Source organism: Eptatretus burgeri, chromosome 3 (assembly GCF_056783735.1).
Source record: "Eptatretus burgeri isolate ZD-2024b chromosome 3, Ebu_testis_v1, whole genome shotgun sequence".
In the NCBI taxonomy this organism is placed as follows: Eukaryota; Metazoa; Chordata; class Myxini; order Myxiniformes; family Myxinidae; genus Eptatretus; species Eptatretus burgeri.
In genome coordinates, this window is record NC_140963.1 from 133,333,917 (window position 1) to 133,350,542 (window position 16,626).

At 44.2% G+C, this 16,626-nt stretch overlaps 1 protein-coding gene across 1 annotated transcript in view; it reads left to right on the forward strand.

Moving 5' to 3' along the window:
- Positions 1–327: 327 nt before the first annotated feature.
- Positions 328–16,626, forward strand: part of LOC147031009 (unconventional myosin-X-like) — a 265,336-nt gene continuing 249,037 nt past the window's right edge. The window contains exons 1-2 of the mRNA XM_085875663.1: positions 328–769; positions 1,199–1,411. Of these exons, the coding sequence (XP_085731789.1) occupies positions 764–769; positions 1,199–1,411 (219 nt within the window). The 5' untranslated portion in view covers positions 328–763. The remainder of the gene's footprint in view (positions 770–1,198; positions 1,412–16,626) is intronic.

Sequence of the window (16,626 nt, forward strand, 5' to 3'; positions counted from 1 at the left end):
GAAGGGCATCCGGCGTAAAAAAACCTATGCCAAATCAGTATGCAGATCATAACAGATGATCCGCTGTGGCGACCCCTAACGGGAGCAGCCAAAAGACGAACAACAACATATATATATATATATATATATATATATATATATATATATATATATATATATATATATTTGATTTTTAGGATTTTTGCATCTTTTTTTTGATATTAGCACAAAAACAGCAATGTTGATTTGAATTGTGATCTTTCTCTTTTGCTTATTCTCCAGCAGGGTTATACCCACCATTGCCCAATGCTGTTCCAATCCTGTTGGCATTTTGAAGAAATCAAATTTTTGTTTTTTTTTCTATTCTTTTTTTGGTCTGGGCCTAAAACGATTCCCTCCACCCTGTAAGGAATGGGCTCAGGGATCATTTAATATGACCTTTCACTGAGCTACAAAGACTTTTTTTTCAAATTTTCAACAATTTTATTTTTTCCTAAAACACCCCAAGCCACTCACTGCAGCCCCAAGCCTGATGTTGGCTTTGTGGGTAGGGTGGCTGGCTTGGGATCCAAGGGTCCTGAGTCTGAGTCCCGTTTTCCACTGAATTAACACCAGGGGGTTGACTCAGCCTGTCATCCTTCTGAGCTCGGTGAAATGAGTACCAGTGTACTCGTGGAGGGGCACAGCACCAGCGGCGCAGCCGTGCTTCCAAGAAATGATAGCTATCCGGCAGTCAAGCTGCCACACGCAAGACCAGAACTGCAGCTCCGGCACTCACTGATGAATGAAGGTCTGTTTGGCCATCCCTGAAAAATTCACACACACACACACACACACACACACACACACACACACACACACACACACACACACACACACACACACACACACACACACACACACACACACTTTTCTTCAGGTATCAATTTACATGTCTCTTTGAACACTAATTATAACTGAAGTTCAATGGTGGACATGTTGGATAAACCCCGAGTGAGATTTGATCGTTAACCAGTGCCACCTCAGTACTCGGGTGGGTCAGGAGGTCTTTGGTTTGGAGTGAGATGAGGTGAGCAAAGATGTGCACATTAATACTGCCGGTATCGTACTTCGTTCTGGCTGGCAGGTTACCATAGACGTATGCACACTCACCTCTGTGCTGTCGAGCTTGGGTTCGAATCCTGACCCAGCTATGAACTGCCATGTTTGTGTTTTGCAGGCAGAGTGTTTCATCGATGTGTGTGCCATCCCTCGGTTGGACGTTAAACTGGGTGTCCTATCTACTGGCATAAGTTGGATGTTAAAAATCCCACAGTGTCCTTTGCGAAGAGTTGGCGAGCCATCACCGACGCTGAACAAATTACAAATTCCTGCTCTCACCTACAGGGGGAACTGCATCAGCAGCTCTGTCGAACTCCTGCAAGAACTGATGGTAATATGCAGGCATATACTGCATTCCAACTACTTTGTTAATGATGTCACAGATGATTTGCTGTGAGTTGTACTTGAGTACCTCCATTGTTGGTGTGTGTTTGTGGGTGTAAACATCTGAAAGATTTGTGACGTCTGCACCTTAAGCGTTCGTGATATCGATAAGGCATGCAATGTACTGTTAAATTGGTCCATCACTTCGTTTATGATGTCATTTAAGAGTTATTGTGAGGAATAACTATGAGTTATTTAATATTGTTGGTTTTGAAGTTCTTTGTAAGATTTTAGCTCTTTAGGCCTTTGCATTGTGCAGATATAATGTAGAACTTGGTTGATTGTATCATGTATGACATCTCATATGAATCATAAGCTCATTGCTTATTTTGGGAACTCCACGGTGAAGGTTTTTTTTTTTTGCTGAATTTGAGATGAATCATGTATTTCTCTTCGTGGAGAAGTTGTTGGAAAGCTGAAACCAGGGGTATGTTCAGTTCCGAAGTTTCGTGTAGAGCGCTCGATAAGTGGCTGAAGCACTCCAGCAAGTACTCAATTTGACAAACGATCTCGGCTCATAATCACTGTACATTAAAAGAATATCGACGTTAATGTAAGTTTTAGCCTCACAAACAGTCTCGGCTCAAAATCGCTGTCCGTTAATGTCAGATCCACGTTGATGGAAGATCTCGCCTCACAAAAGATCTCAGCTCATGGGAGCTCTACATTAATGGAAGTTTTCTATCAGTGGAAGATCTCAGCTCGTGGAAGCTCTTCACTGATGGAAGTTTTCCATCAATGGAAGATCTAGGGTCGTGGAAGGTCTTCACTGATGGAAGTTTTCCATCAATGGAAGATCTCGGGTCGTGGAAGCTCCACACTAATGGAAGTTTTCTATCAATGGAAGATCTCGGGTTGTGGAAGCTCTACACTAATGGAAGTTTTCTATCAATGGAAGATCTCGGGTCGTGGAAGCTCTACACTAATGGAAGTTTTCTATCAATGGAAGATCTCGGGTCGTGGAAGCTCTACACTAATGGAAGTTTTCTATCAATGGAAGATGTAGGCTCATGGAAGCTCGACACTAATGGAAGTTTTCTATCAGTGGAAGATCTCAGCTCGTGGAAGCTCTTCACTGATGGAAGTTTTCCATCAATGGAAGATCTAGGGTCGTGGAAGCTCTTCACTGATGGAAGTTTTCCATCAATGGAAGATCTCGGGTCGTGGAAGCTCTACACTAATGGAAGTTTTCTATCAATGGAAGATCTCGGGTCATGGAAGCTCTACACTAATGGAAGTTTTCTATCAATGGAAGATCTCGGGTCGTGGAAGCTCTACACTAATGGAAGTTTTCTATCAATGGAAGATGTAGGCTCATGGAAGCTCGACACTAATGGAAGTTTTCCATCAATGGAAGATCTCGGGTCGTGGAAGCTCTACACTAATGGAAGTTTTCTATCAATGGAAGATCTCGGGTCGTGGAAGCTCTACACTAATGGAAGTTTTCCATCAATGGAAGATCTCGGGTCGTCGAAGCTCTACACTAATGGAAGTTTTCCATCAATGGAAGATCTCGGGTCGTGGAAGCTCTACACTAATGGAAGTTTTCTATCAATGGAAGATCTCGGGTTGTGGAAGCTCTACACTAATGGAAGTTTTCTATCAATGGAAGATCTTGGGTCGTGGAAGCTCTACACTAATGGAAGTTTTCTATCAATGGAAGATCTCGGGTCATGGAAGCTCTACACTGATGGAAGTTTTCTATCAATGGAAGATCTTGGGTCGTGGAAGCTCTACACTAATGGAAGTTTTCTATCAATGGAAGATCTCGGGTCGTGGAAGCTCTACACTAATGGAAGTTTTCTATCAATGGAAGATCTCGGGTCGTGGAAGCTCTACACTAATGGAAGTTTTCTATCAATGGAAGATGTAGGCTCATGGAAGCTTGACACTAATGGAAGTTTTCCATCAATGGTAGCTCGAGGCTCACCAAAGATCTAGGCTCATAGAAGTAAGTTCTAGCCTCTCAAAAGCTTAAGGCTCAAAATCGCTGTACATTAATAGAAGATCTACGTTAATGGAAGATCCACATTAATGGAAGATCTAGCCTCACAAAAGATTGTCTGATAATCGCTGAACGTTAATGTAAGATCTCGGCTCGTGAAAGATCTTGGCTCACAAAAGATCTAACCTCATGGAAGATCTGCGTTCATGGAAGATCTACATTTATGGAAGAGTGTTACATGAACGATCGAGTTGCTGTCGACAATCCACACCGATGTGGGGAGTGGATCCGTGTCAGTCGTGCTGGAAAGGAATGTAATTCCTTGGCTCGGCACCGATGTGCCATTTTGCAGTTGTTTGAGTGACAGAGAAGAGTATAAGAGCTCATTGTTTGCTCCTGCTGCTGGCTTCGTTCATCGTTCGAATTCTCACATTCTTGTTTGGAAATTCCTTCTGTGAGATCTATCTTTGTTCCTCATCCCTCCCTGTGGCAGAAGCTTAAATTGCGACATCAACCGCCTGTGGTGCAAATCCGTCATGAGTCACGAAATGTTGGTCTCCACTTCTATAATTACTCATGTCTCCTGATAATCCTCTTATGGGAATGGATTAAAAGTGTGTTAATCACCATTTACCAATTATTGTAGTGAATGCTAACTTTTCCAGTGATGTTAACATTTTATTGGTAGTGACACATTTTTGGTAGTGTTGGAGAGTTTTTAAAAAAGTTATTGGAATGTCGAACATATCTCATCCCAAACATCCCACCTGGAGAATGGAATGAAATTGTACAATTAACTTCATGCAGCAGCACAAGTGTGCAGAGGCTTTCCTGTAACCTTCTCAAGTTGTCGGGTTTTCGAGAACGGGTGAGTTCTCCAGCCGAGGTTCGAATTCCAACTGACGCTACAAAACTCTTATCCTGGTGCTTCACAGACAGGGCGATTCATCAATGTGTGTGCCGTCTCTCGGATGGACGTTGAGCTGGGTGTCCCGTCTGCTAGCATTAGTTAGTAGACGTAAAATATGCCGCGGTGTCTGCGAGGAGTCGGCGAGCTCTCACCGGCACCCAAAACAAATTACAAATTCCTGTCCTAACGACTGCTGAGAAGGCAATGGCAAACCACCCAGTGCAACCCTTGCCAAGGAACTGCTTCGGCAGCACCGATGCTCTGTCACAGAGTATGTTCCGTTAAAATCAGAAATTATTTGATAAATTCAATCAAAATTGTGACAGGTGCACCAAACCACCGTGGGAAGGAAGGTGTGAAGCCACGTTTCGGCTGTGAGCCCCTCATCAAAGCAACAGAGAGCTTCACATTCTTTCCCATGGCGGTGAGCACACCTCTCTCGACAATTGATAGAGAAATTTAATCGTCCCCACTTTTTTTTCCGCCAGACGCAGACTGACTCTAGTCCTCGTGTCGACCATCTTTTTTATTTTTTTTCGTCCCTTCTAGTTGACGGGCCTGATGGCACCTACAGTTGGTTACGAACGCGGGCCACTGGCTTTTTATCCCATTTCCATCGTGCACAGTAGCCCAGAGCCAAAAGCTAAAATGAAGGACAGCTGTTCAAAGCAGCTGCAGGCAACACCACTCGGCTCTGGGCACTCTAATAGCATTTGGAATTGTTGCTGAGTTAATGCTGTTCAGTATTCCTGTTGTGCTCAGCAGATACGGTGGTGTCGTGTTTCTGCCTTGCATCACGTTTCCCTGCAATCAAGTTATTGTTCGCTTTTCTGTACCACCTCTTGCTTTGAACCACGCTGAAGCAAGTGTGGTTTCGGGTCCGTTTGGAATCCTTGCTCCTCGTGCCGTAGTTCCTGATGTGTCTGCACGTTACCCGAAGGGGAACCACCAGGGTCCGTGATTTGAAAGCTCGACAGGAAGTGAACTCGGCCTGTTCACGAGGGCCCTTTCTTTAGGACATTTTGCTCCAGAAATGTTTTGCCCCTTTACATTTGGGTGGACTCTCCAGCTTTCATTTCCTTTGTCTGCCGCAGTGGCACCTTACTCAATCTCAACATGGCATTGGCTATTTGCAAATACTGTGTATGATTTTCACCACAGGGCCTTTCATCGAGTTGTGACTGTGACCTCAACTTATTGACCCACCCCCACCACCACGGTCTTGTTGGGGTCGAGACGAGTGATAACAGGCATGTGCTTTTGCATTCAACAGATCCATGAAAGAGACTGAATGGATAGTAACATCTGAGGCCTTTTAAGCATAAATCTTGCCTCGCAGCTTGTTGACCATTTCTTTTGCTCACACTTGTAAATCATTCTGTGTTAAACCAAATGCCACTCCTCAGGCTTTAGCCTGAGAGTAAAAAGGATGCATTTGTTCAAAAGGACATCTAAGAGGGAGAGGGGGAGGTGGGTGGCACAAAAGGACATCCATCAATGTGCACCAATGGGCAATGAAATATTGAGCCAAGTCGTGTGTGTGTGTGTGTGTGTGTGTGTGTGTGTGTGTGTGTGTGTGTGTGTGTGTGTGTGTGTGTGTGTGTGTGTGTGTGTGTTCCTGTCCAGGCCATCATTTTGAGGTAGCGGTACGATAGCCGACAGGCATGCATATTGTACACTTGCCTCCGAGCTATCGAACCTGGGTTCGAATCCTGGCCTCGCTATAAACTGTTACCCTGGTGTTTCGAAGACAGGACGAGGTGTCACCACGAAATGTGTGTTATCCCTCAGAATAGATAGACGAGATAAGCTGTGTGTCCCATCAACTAATATCAGGCGGTGGACATAATTAATTAATTAAGGATCCCACGGTGCCCTTCACGAAGAGGCGGCGAGCTGTCGCCAGCACCCTGAAAAAGTTACAATTTCCTGCCTTAACCTACAGGGGGCACTGCATCAGTTGCACAGCTGTGCCCCAGCAATGATGCAACCCTCAGCCACAAGCTGCATTCATAATGAATGAATGATTCCTGTTAATACGTAAATCGACTGCGAAAAATGAAATTTTGTTCAGCGCACGACAGCACAGAGTTCCCAAGCAAGTGAACACTTCAAACTCGGTGAAAAAAAGTTGGTGTGGATGTGAAGTTTTACTGCATGTTGTTGTTGTAATGATCTGCGGTGGTGTTGGCGTTATTGATGGTGGTGTTGGTGTTTGTAAAGTGATGAACAACAGATTGCTACACAATGATCTGCGATGATATCAGTTTGTGGTCACTTTTTGAAGGACATTATCAAGTTTGTTGAAACATTGAATGAAACATTCTTTTGACCATTCGTTGTGGAAGAGGGCACACGTGTCTTCAACAAAACTTTATGAACATTAACCTTGCTGAACAACCACGTAGCGTAGGCATAGCAGGAACAAGGCTTCGGTACTGAAGGTATTGCATTACTCAGCTGCAAGCATCCAGAAGTTGTGGACCATTTATGACCTCCCTCTCAAAACTAGACCAATTTATTAGATGTTAGAAAAACATATTTTAAACTACTCTGTTGAGAAGGGCACTCGGTAGAGCACTACCTCCGCCACGTAATGCCTGATCCACGAGAACATATCGGGCCCGACACATTTTTGAAATATCATGCTGGACAGTACTACGTCGTTTTTGGCCCCATCTCTCAATGGTGAAGAATCGCTTTGTTAAAATTAAATAAATCTCGAATTCAGATCCAGATCCGGATCTTCACCAAAATATATAATCAGTTCGTCCTCGTCACACACGCGATCTGTCCATAAAATTTCATCCATATCGTCCAAAACTTTTTGTGAGCCATCCTGTACACAAACAGACAAACAGACGACAGTATGGGGTGGAAAACATCACCTCCTTCACCTTCGGTAGTGCAGGTATATGCAGTATACCTTTTGATATCCAATTTGATTTCCTGGTTTGTTTTGTTACCCTCGCCGAAGGAGAGGGTATTGCGTTTGGGGCTGTTTGTCTCTTTGTCTCTTTGTCCACACAGAACTTTCTTGTTTTTCTCTGCAACTTCCTGTCGGATTGAGACGAAATTTTCACCACGGGTGCGACTGCTCATGTAGAATGTTTTATTGATAATTATGATGTCGTAGGTCACGTGGTGTGGCAGCCATTTTGGAAAAACGGGAATACTTTGGACCTCTGTATCTCTGAAACCGCACCAAGGAAAAAACTGGAACTTGGTACATAGCAAGTACTCCTTATGGGGAATGTGATTTAAAAAAAAAAAATGACATCATAGGTGCGTTCGTTGTGACTTCATAATTGCACATGTTGAACGCTACATCCGATTAGTATGGAAATTTTTAGGGTCATCTCGGGATAAAATGGTCCACAGAAAAAAAAAAAATTGATGACGTCATGGGTCACGTGATTCGGCAGCCATATTGTTTTTTGAAAAAAAACCTTTGAAAATCCTCTTCTCTGAAGTGGCTAAACAGATCAAGGCGAAACTTTACACGTATGACCGCCTGTCCATGAGGACGAAAATGTTCACACATATGTCATTGGTCACATGGTTTGGCAGCCATATTGGATATACGTTGAAACCTGTAAAAATACACCACTCAAAAGAAGTCCTGGCGAGGGTCTGCATTTTTTACAGCGCGGCGACATCGCGCTGTTATATAATTGGCTATTCTGTCCCGTGTCTTCTGCCACACTTGTGGCCGCGTACGTCCCTTTGATCTGATGGCTATAAATCGAAATTTGTCCAACGTCACAACTCTTCCCATCATCCATGCTAATTCACCGTGTCTACATTTAAATTTTATAACCGCAAAATTGTTTCATCATTCTTAACCTCGACTTTTACTGCCCCCAGCCGCGCGATATCGAAGTATTCGCTTCTTGTTCTTGTTCTTGTTTTGTTTTTATGACAGCAAACAGTGCAAGTATCGAAACCATATCATTTTGTCTCATTTTCAGATACTTAGGTGGGCTGGTAACGTGGTCTCGGCCCTTGAGGTACATACACTCCCTCTGAATTGTCTAGCCTGGGTTCTAATCGTAACCCAGCTATAAACTATAAAGTGTTTCACGGGCATGGTGGTTCATCAATGTGTGCGCCGTCCCTCGGATGAACGTTAAACAGGTGTCCCGTCTGCCTGCATTGATTGGTGATTTGGTGGATGTCAAAGATCTCACGATATCTTCTTTCATTGAAAAATTGGTCAATTATTGCCGGCATCATGAACAAATTACGAATTCCCACCCTAATTCCTGCTGGGAAGACAATGGCAAACCACTCAGTGTAATGCTTGACATGATACTGCTTTGGCAGCACTGAGCCTGCCTATGGGGGGTCGGGGGTATGAGAGAGAGAGAGACAGACAGAGACAGAGAATGAATAGGATTCAGGTCAAGAAATCTTTCTGGCCAATGCATTCTCTCGATTCATTCCTGTTCAAGGTAACCGGAGATTATCCTTTGCCAATGGGAATCGTTAACAAAAAGGCAGTTTGGCCCGACCCCACCACAGCACATGGTCTCACTATCAGATAGAGAGTCTCATCTCGGTTCCTGACAGCAATGAGGGTGGCATTGTGAATAACATGGGGATGTAGCCGATACCGGCCCACACCACGACCATCCTTCACATCTCTCATGTTCAGCAACATGCTGCAACAAGAAGCATTCCTTACATTTTCATCGGAGTCTGGAACACCTATCAGCATCGTCAATGAAGAGGACTGGCAGCTACTCATTGTCATTCCACCTGATATGATCCCAAGTCCCTATTAAACGTTTTGCAATGTGTTTAGTGTCAGAGGTGCAGGGATTAACGCTCTTCTGCCCCCAATACCCCTCTGTAGATAACAGTCATGTAAGATGGTAATTACTGGTTCAAATCCAGACCCTGCTTGTTGGGTGATGGTAATGGAATGTATTCCTTTGTTGATGGAACACCCCATGTATCCCTTTCGTTGCTCGCACTGAGACACCTGCGCCTGTGGCACAGCCACATCCCAATAAAGCCAATACAACCTGCAAGACCTGCATATTCTCTGCATACGATTGATCGTTTGATTGAAGCCTGATGTGAGTGGGATGTGTCCAACCAAATTCTCACCCCGATTACCTTGCGAAGGCCATTTGTCAATTGAGACGCGTTTTGAGAAAGATTGCTGATGTGACTCCATTTGAATATGGCGATCCCCCTGCTGAGCTCCACACTGTTCTTCTGACATCATCACTGGTATGGTATGGAATTCACGTCCACAGAACCACACTTTGCAACGCATGATAATTGAGCAACGTGTTGATTTGTCTCGTAATGGTTCCCGGAGGGATGAATTAAGTGTTTAGTCTTGTTGTTCGTGGTGTCCCACTGTTTGAAGAATAATTTTTCCATTACTTATTTTTTAATTATTTATTTTTCAAGTTTCAATTATTTATTTTTCCAATTTTGAATTATTTAATTTCCAATTTTCTTTTAATTTTAATTCTTGAATTTTTCATTTACTTTAAATTTCAATTAATTTGAATTTTTTTTTTCATTTTTCTCAATTTTCATTATCTTCAATTTTCAATTATTTAATTTTTTCCTTTTTTTTGCGTTGATTTTTCTTCCCATTATTTTCAGATTAGGCAGAACTTCAAGTGCTACCAATTGGTTAATATTACGAGTTGGCTCTTCTGGGAACCATCGGCGATCTTCAATCGCAGCTTTTTAGCGTTTCAACACTGATAACTGTGTCCTCTTCTGATGTCCAATTTGTCTCTCAGCCACTACATTTAATGGCCAGACAGCTCTAAAAACCGATGGATGGAATTAACAAGACATTGACCGACGTATGCTACCCATAGTGGGAAGCGCGGAGAAGCTGAGGTTTCGGTCATTGACCCTTCATTGGAGCAAAAGAGCTCTCAGCCATCACCAAAACATGTGGCAAATGTTGTGGATTTGACCCTCTGCTTTAAAAACATAAAGTCCAGGGTCACGTGACACAACCTCATGCGCATGCATCAAAAAATACCTGCTCTGTGCGCTCACAGGTAATAAGAGTACCTGCAAACAGATACCAGTCACAGATGGTCATTTAATGGAACTGGAACTGGTGATGATTTTAATTTGACCCTTAACCAGGTTGATCATGTATTTTAATTATTTTCAGGTGCTTAGTTTTCGTTGCTTGCCTTTTGAGTGTAAAAACGTCGATTTGAAATGATTTGCAACAACGGAACACCCCCTGTGGCGCCAACTGTCACATTCTTGTGTGTTGTCTCAGCCTGAAATAACTGTCAGGATCTGCTCTTTGATTCGTTGCTGAAGTCATGATATTGACTTGTCTGGTGTGTATTGTTACATCCAGCATTGGGTTCTTTTCTCAAAAGGGAAAAGGAAGATGTGTGTGGAGGGGGGGGGGGGGGCAGGGTTATGGTATTTAATATCTGTTTCTTTTCAAAGCCATGCAGGCAAGTACTCATCAGAGTATAAAAAGATACAAATCAGGGGCATTCATAAAGTTATCGATATGAGATACTCACAAGGAGTGGAAGAAGTGCAAACTTATTTTTTTGCTTTTTCTACTTGGTATACTGTGCGTTGACTACAATGCACTTGTTCCAGTTGTTCTTCAAACTGTCCATACCAGTAGAATATAGGTTTTCAGTTTGATCCTTCAGCCACGAATAAGTTGCTTCAGTCGGTTCTTCTTTTGTATGGAGCACATGGCTGTGGCTAACCATTTGCTGGGGGCATGGCTGTGTCATTGATGCAGTGCCCCTGTTAGGTGAGAGCAGGAATTTGGAATTTTGTCAGCATGTTGGCGATAACTTACCGACTCTTTGCGAAAGATGCGGTGCGATCTTTAACATCCACTAACCAATGCTAGCAGATGGAACGCCCAGTTTAACATCCTTCCGAGGGATGGCACACATGGTGATATATTGTTTTAGATTCGGCGGCACTTAACAGCACTGCCGTCTCAGGGGTTATAACGCCGGCTAGTTCAGCACAGGGCTCGGGTCACGCGCCTCAGATCGCGATACCAAAGTACCCCTGGGCCTTACCAGTTGGGGATATAGACCCCGGCTACAGACTGGGATTGATCAGAGACCGAGCGAAGTCTGCCAGTCCGTAGCCTGTTTGGTTTTATATACAAATCGAGCGGATTGTTCCTCAGCGTGGCACGAATAAACTCAAGGTGGCAAATTTCGTATAACTCAGCCAGATTTATTGGGGACACATCGGGGAACACGACACAAGCAAAGCATTCACGATAACGTTATCATTCATCTATAACCCGCTCTTAACTAGGGAGCTATGGATACGGGTTTTGAAGGGAGTCATAGCAAAGTAAGCCTTCAGCCTGGACAACATCCAGACATAACACAGAGTACTTGGTGGTGCCTCATGGACGAGAGGAAAAGTGTGTGAGGCACGAATGCGGCTCGTGACAAGCCGATGTCGTCGGAGTCGAGCACCCAGCTCGAGCACGCAGCGTGGCAAGATGGCGGCGACGACGTCCTTTTGTCGGCACCGCTCACGCACCAGCCTCGGCGCGTCCAGCCCCTGTCAGGTCGACAGCACAGGAGAGGAAGATCGATGGTATGTTCCAGCTGGTTTCTCACAAGGTCCAGTATGCGAATCCAGGCCTGGCCTGTACACCAGACCAGGCAAAATCTGGGTGTTGGGCTCCACAGGTGGATCGACGGGATGAAAGACGACGTGGTCCAGCCGCGCAGGGAGCAAGGACAGTCAGAGGCCCCGTGGCTGGACTCAGGATTAACCTGGGGACGACCTGCACGCAGGGTCCATCGCTAAGGAGCAGCAGCTCGTCGAGTCACTCCTCACAAGGCAGATCCCAGACTCACTCAAGCCGTTCCCAGACCAACACAGCAGTCCCTTCCTTTTCTTTTTGGGGCCGGCCTTTTGGACCTCGTCCGGGGACCCATGCTTGGTCCATCGTTCGAGATTGCAGCAGCTCTCCGCCAATGGGTTGCTGGCACGTCTTGTTCACTGACTGTCAGGGCGCCGGGGGCTGGTTCGGAGGGGGGAAGGAAGAAGAAGAAGGTGCCTCTTGGTACACCACCACTGTATGAACAATGGACAGCCTGCTTCACCTCCCGACACACATGTAACATCCGATTACCAAACAGCCTGGCGAAACATGCATTTAAGGGGGGATCTGGGCGAATCCTATATTTAATAACCCACCAAAGGCCAATTTCCGCAAAAATATCACCCTGTGTGTAAAAAACCAGGATGATAGTTTATAGCTGGGACGAGATTCGAACCTCGATAGCTCAGAGGTGTGTGCGCATACCTCTAGGCTATCCTGTCACCCACTTCAGTTGGTTCTTCACTGCTGACGAATCGAAGACCACACAGGTGGTACCTGAAATGTTGAAACACACGAGTCATTAAAGGCCAGGTTCAGGTTGTGCAGAGGCTGATCCAGCTTTTCAAAACCACCGTCCTGCATATCGGTCTGCGCAACACGAGTCTTGTGCAGGGGCAAAGATGAGCACACCTTTCATGGTCAACATCCCTCAGCATTTGTCCTTGATGGCCCGTTGCAACACCTTTTTGCATGACGCTGCTGATAATATTCTCCTGTGATTGTACTTTTGCGAGGCATATGGTAAATCGGTCAAATTCCCTTGGCATTCTGGAGAATCGAGCCGGCTGTTTGGTGGAGTGGTTAAAGACTAGCTTATTTCTCCACTTGGTGATGTGGGTCTGATTCCCGTGGCTGCTCACTTTCGCTGAACCACACTTAGCAAGCAAGGCATGGACTCCAAACACTCAACATGATTTGAGGAAGGCCTTCACCCTGCAGCTGCAGAGTAATGAAAGAAGCCAGTTTACATTTTTACATTAAAATATAAGGGTGCACCTTCTCCATATACATGGCCACCATGACTCGGTGTATTTATTTTATCTGCATATAAATATGATGACACCTCGACGCTCACTTCAGTGACTTTTTTGTTTTCTTCTCCTCCTCTGCCTTTTATTAGGGATGAGGTCCAATGGTACTCATCTTCTGCCCTGCCTTGACTGCGACAATCCTCCACTTACCCTTGTCAGCCAACTCTCTCCACTCTCTAACTACCCCTACCTTATTGATATCCCTCCTCATACAATCATCCCATCTCACCCATTTGTACCTCCTTTTGTCCTACCTCTTTCCCACAACCTATTCTGCGTCTTTACCATTCTGTCTTCTTCCATCCGCACCAAGTGCCCAGCCCACTTCAGCTGGCTTTTTACCAATCTCTCCATGGAGCTCATCTGCACACCAATCTCCTCACTCAGTTCATCCATCTTCCTACTATTCACCCTCTTCACTCCCACGATCCTCCTGACACAGTTGTCCTCGCAGACCTGCAACCTCTGCTGTTGTCTCTCTGTTAGTGCCACTGTCTCCAGACCATAAAGGTAGGCCGGTGTCACACAAGTAATGTCGAAAATTTTCAGGTTCATTCATAATTCACTTTCAGTTACATAAGCAGAAGGTAATGTTTCAGGTGTTAACCCTTCATCGAATCAAAAGGCAACTTTAAGCACGACACAGCAAACGTCGTTAGGTTGGTGAAACCAATGGCGGCTTGCAAGTACATGAGTGTGTCCATAATTTTATTCACTTTTCGGGTGGTAACTCTTGGGGCATTTAAACCCAAGGTTGTCATTTGCTCCACCCAAGGGTTAACGCCCGAAACGTTAGCTTCTTGCTTCCCACGGCGGTTAGCATACCCCGATCAATGTCTTGTTGATTTCATCCATTGAAACAAAAGTACACGAGTTGTCATCATAACGAGTGGCCTAGAAAAAGCAAATCCTTGTTAATTTTTAGAACTCGGCTGGGAAAATCAACACAGAGGTCTATAATTACCGTTAGATTCAGACCGTCCGCCATTCTCTCGGACAATTTGTGCAATTTTCACACAGACGACCATTGCCCCCCCCCCCCCCCGGCCTACATGATTCTAAATGGCAAAGGAATGACAAAAGTTGATTATGATCAGATTTATAGTAATTCTCAGTTTTTGAAATGAGACTTTTCTTTTACTTTAAACATCATAATATTTATTATTTAATGGTTCTCTTCTCACTCGGAGAATAACAACGCAAGGCTCATACTGCAGTTGTTTTGCTACACAAGTGCATTGCCACCCAAGAGGATTATACTTTGGAGTTTGGTTGAATTGTACCAAATATATATATATATATATATATATATATATATATATATATATATATATATATATATTGATGAAAATCCTACGGAAACTCTTTCCCACCGAATCGAAGGAGACAGTTTTGGGAGAAGGTGATGACCCTGCACTCTGAGAACAAAAGGTGATGATTTGGCGTCTTTATGCTGAAGCCAAAAACTACAGACATTGTCATTGGACTCCAGGAGAGCTGTTCACCTGCGTGGAAAGTTCTCAATCGGTTTGTGTGGAGTGAAATGGGAGAGAGAAGGAGAGGGGGGTCAGGGAACAGAGGGGGATAATCAGCTTCTTATAGCTCCTTGGGTTACAGTTTCCATGCCTTTCAGCCTGCCCGAGAAAGCATGACCATTTGCGCCCTTGGAAGGTCCACAAATTAGTTGAATAATAACTCCACTATTGATATTTGTTTGCAATAATATTATTGCAAACAAAAATACCGATAAAGTTGTTTTGCTACTTGCCCTCCTCCCCCCTTTTAAGAAGGTTCATGAAATCGGTATAAAGTTAGCCATGTTATCGATATTGCTGCTGAACAAGGTAGTTTTGAGTTGAGTTTAACATAATGGATTTTGCTGACAAAGCTCGGATCTTACAGCCATGAGGTTGACACGGTGCTGGGTATTGGTTAATGTCCTCTCTACCAGCTGCTGGCCAAACCCGCTCTCCTCACTGATCATAACCCTGTGTGTGGCCTTTCGAGGCAACACACGTCATTCCATTACGGGGAGGTTTTCATTGCATATCTCCTTCCAAACATGCACAATACTATCAAGAAAGCTTCACCACTGTTTTGCCTTCAGCAAATACAATGATTGGCTTTAATCTGTACTTTTAATTTGGTCTAAGGGTTTAATCTATACTTTGACTATTGGGTTCTTGATAATTTTCACTTGAACCACACATTTGTTGTTTGTTCACTTTTTAAAGAAAGGTCAGAAATGAGCTTAATTGAAAGTTTAAAATGTGTTTGACTGCTACTACTCCCTTTACTATTCCCACTGCTTGTGGGTTGAGCAGTGGAATTCTGTTGGCCCACCAAAAGTCAATGGCGCACCATTTTGGTGTGGACTTGGTTTTGCTATTTCTTGAAAATTTTGCCAACTGCTAAGATTTTTGCACGGCATCTGTCCTGTCTTCCCTTGTTGTTTTGTCTCTGTGTTGTCAATTGCGTTTTGTATACATTCCCGTGTCGTCCATTTGATTCTGTCATGTCGAATCTGTTTTTGTGTCTGTCTCAACCTCATGCCTCAACTTCACTGTGTCGAAGCCTCCTGGGTGTATCATGCATCTCTCTCATCTCCTTTTCTTCAAAAAATCTTCTCAAAAAGCAAAGTAAAAATAAAAACCAAGCAGAAAATGATTACGATATCGTTCTGATCTCGTTCAATCTCGTCCGATCTCGTTCTCTGACGAGCAGAGCTTTCCGTGCGAGAAGAAGGAAAGGAAGACAAATTTACCCGTGCATCGAGTGCTTTAACCCCGACTCCCCACCCCCTGTCCTCATGTCCTGCTCCCCCCCCCCACCCTTTGCCATCTGTTTGTACTGATGTCTCTTCCCACGAGAAGTGTCTCACACATGATGATAGGCTTTGACAGGCCCCTCCATTTTTGGTTTTGTTTGGGGAGGGAGGGGAGGGCGGGGCATGGGGAGAAGCAAAGGAGGACAAATTTACCCGTGCGAAGAGTGCTTTCACCTCAGCATTGTTTAGGTAAAAATGGAAATTGTAATACCACCTGCCACCACCAGGTGGTACTACACCGAACACATTTACATAGAGAATTTACATCTTCCCCCCCTCCTGCCCCCCACCCCCACGTGAGGCCATGACCACATAGCCCATGTTACCACCCCCCCCCCCCACACACACACACACAAAGTTTTATTTTTCCCTGAGTTTGGACTGTGTAGTTTTAAAAGATGTGGGAGAGAGATAGAGAGATACAGTATATATTTTAATTTTTGCCTTTTATAGGTAGAGATAACTTTCTCATTATTTATCCCTTTCCTTTTTTCGACTTAAAAAAAATCAATTTATTTCTTTGATTAAAAAACCATGAAATGACATTTTGAAAAAAGG